At 34.4% G+C, this 2918-nt stretch overlaps 1 protein-coding gene across 1 annotated transcript in view; it reads right to left on the bottom strand.

Moving 5' to 3' along the window:
* Nucleotides 1-2528, bottom strand: part of LOC118747430 — a 12923-nt gene extending 10395 nt beyond the window's left edge. Inside the window, exon 1 of the mRNA XM_036481477.1 lies at nt 2390-2528. Coding sequence (XP_036337370.1) covers nt 2390-2435 — 46 coding nt within the window. The 5' untranslated portion in view covers nt 2436-2528. The remainder of the gene's footprint in view (nt 1-2389) is intronic.
* Nucleotides 2529-2918: the final 390 nt, after the last annotated feature.

The raw sequence follows: 2918 nt of genomic DNA, 5'->3' as shown, positions 1-2918 counted from the left end.
TATAAAACTACATACCTAAAATTTTTCTAAAAATTAAAAAAAAAAATTTTAATTTTACTTGTGATTTCTGCCTCTTAGAGCAGCCTTATAATTTCATTCCACTAGTTTTCATTAAGTAACACTCGTTAACAGGCACGGGAAAATCGATTTTCTTCAAAATTCCTACTTTCGCTGCACTTTGCACAAAAGAATTCGATATAAACAAATAATATTAAAGATTGGCTCCTTAAACCTCTAACGAATTTAATTGTCTTACAAAAAAAAAACAAAAAATTGAAAATCCGTCAAGAATTGTAGGCTATAGACCTTTTTTTTTTGAATAGTAAATTTCGTGTTTCTACCACTGTGCTACGAGACGGTTAAGTAACGGGTGATTTTTTAAGAGCTTGATAACTTTTTTTTTAAAAAAAACGCATAAAATTTGCAAAATCTCATCGGTTCTTTATTTGAAACGTTAGATTGGTCCATGACATTTACTTTTTGAAGATAATTTCATTTAAATGTTGACCGCGGCTGCGTCTTAGGTGGTCCATTCGGAAAGTCCAATTTTGGGCAACTTTTTCGAGCATTTCGGCCGGAATAGCCCGAATTTCTTCGGAAATGTTGTCTTCCAAAGCTGGAATAGTTGCTGGCTTATTTCTGTAGACTTTAGACTTGACGTAGCCCCACAAAAAATAGTCTAAAGGCGTCAAATCGCATGATCTTGGTGGCCAACTTACCGGTCCATTTCTTGAGATGAATTGTTCTCCGAAGTTTTCCCTCAAAATGGCCATAGAATCGCGAGCTGTGTGGCATGTAGCGCCATCTTGTTGAAACCACATGTCAACCAAGTTCAGTTCTTCCATTTTTGGCAACAAAAAGTTTGTTAGCATCGAACGATAGCGATCGCCATTCACCGTAACGTTGCGTCCAACAGCATCTTTGAAAAAATACGGTCCAATGATTCCACCAGCGTACAAACCACACCAAACAGTGCATTTTTCGGGATGCATGGGCAGTTCTTGAACGGCTTCTGGTTGCTCTTCACTCCAAATGCGGCAATTTTGCTTATTTACGAAGCCATTCAACCAGAAATGAGCCTCATCGCTGAACAAAATTTGTCGATAAAAAAGCGGATTTTCTGCCAACTTTTCTAGGGCCCATTCACTGAAAATTCGACGTTGTGGCAGATCGTTCGGCTTCAGTTCTTGCACGAGCTGTATTTTATACGGTTTTACACCAAGATCTTTGCGTAAAATCTTCCATGTGGTCGAATAACACAAACCCAATTGCTGCGAACGGCGACGAATCGACATTTCACGGTCTTCAGCAACACTCTCAGAAACAGACGCAATATTCTCTTCTGTACGCACTGTACGCATTCGTGTGGTTGGTTTAATGTCCAATAAAGTAAACTGAGTGCGAAACTTGGTCACAATCGCATTAATTGTTTGCTCACTTGGTCGATTATGTAGACCATAAATCGGACGTAAAGCGCGAAACACATTTCGAACCGAACACTGATTTTGGTAATAAAATTCAATGATTTGCAAGCGTTGCTCGTTAGTAAGTCTATTCATGATGAAATTTCAAAGCATACTGAGCATCTTTCTCTTTGACACCATGTCTGAAATCCCACGTGATCTGTCAAATACTAATGCATGAAAATCCTAACCTCAAAAAAATCACCCGTTAGTAACCGATTTAAAAGAAAAAAATGCGGGTCACCTTAATTTCGATATACCTTAGTTCTGAGCTGTGGCTGGTAAAAAAAAAACTTTAGACCAACCTAGCGCGCATTAATATTGTGTTCATTTGTTTTATTTCATTTATTTTATTTAATTTTGTTTAAATCAATTTAATTTATTTTTAAATCCCATTCTTTTTTTTAACGTAAATTTTTGTATTAATATCATATTGTCATTAATTTTGTTAAAACACTATTTGTGACACACTTTGATCTACAAATTTATCGATGACCTCATAATTCTACATGCATTCCAGCCACTAAACTCTCCATAGATATGTATGCCAAATACACCTCACTTGACTCCGCGAATATTTTTATGAAAGAGGTAACCAGCTATTACGTTTTTCTTGCATTAAGTGACTAACAATAAAATTCGTTTACTAGAAATACTTGAAACATCGTATGAGTCACTATCTTTTCTAAATAAACACAAGCCAATTTGATAAGAAAAACATTTTTGTAGAGTTGAACGAAGCAAGTGAACGTAATTGTTAAAAAAAGCGGTAGTTTTTGTATATATGTGTATACATACATATACTATGTACCTATTTAGGTCACTCACAAACACAAACATATTTACTTATACTAGTAGAAGCTAAGTTTTACACGGACCCTAATTCTAGGCATATACTTTTTTCAGTGAAAAAAAAAATGCGTTACCCAAAAATATCACCAAATATGTTGCACTTTTCTTCACCAGCTGCATTTTATTAATATTTTTCTTAAATATGTTTAACTGGAAAAATTATCTTCGTTGCAATTAAAGCACGAGTCGTTCGTAAATTTTAATGGGTTGACTATGATGGTCTTCGATGAACTAAGTTAAAAGCGCCAAACTGAGCCAATGCTTCTCAAGCAAATATCAGATAAGCATTCCAGTAAGTGTTGCACACTGGAAGTGATAAGATAAGCACCATAACTAGGTATACATATTTACATATGTTAATATGTTCAATGTACATACGTGCGTATGTATATGTATAAGTAACTGTGTATAAAAAGTACTGTTGTTGCGAAGCTTTGTGCCACAAACATCTATTACTGTTACTGCGCTTTGTGAATATATGTATATATTTTTAAATACCTACTTATCTTAACAATTAATGAACACGATTTTTTTTTTTGTAATTTTTCGTCATGTTTTTATTTAATTCTTAAATGCGTATTTTAATTTTTTCGTTTTTTTTTT

The sequence above is a fragment of the Rhagoletis pomonella genome, unplaced genomic scaffold, assembly GCF_013731165.1.
Source record: "Rhagoletis pomonella isolate Grant_MI unplaced genomic scaffold, Rhpom_1.0 Rhpom_scaffold_00012, whole genome shotgun sequence".
Taxonomy (NCBI): Eukaryota; Metazoa; Arthropoda; class Insecta; order Diptera; family Tephritidae; genus Rhagoletis; species Rhagoletis pomonella.
This window is presented reverse-complemented; position numbering and strand designations above follow the sequence as displayed.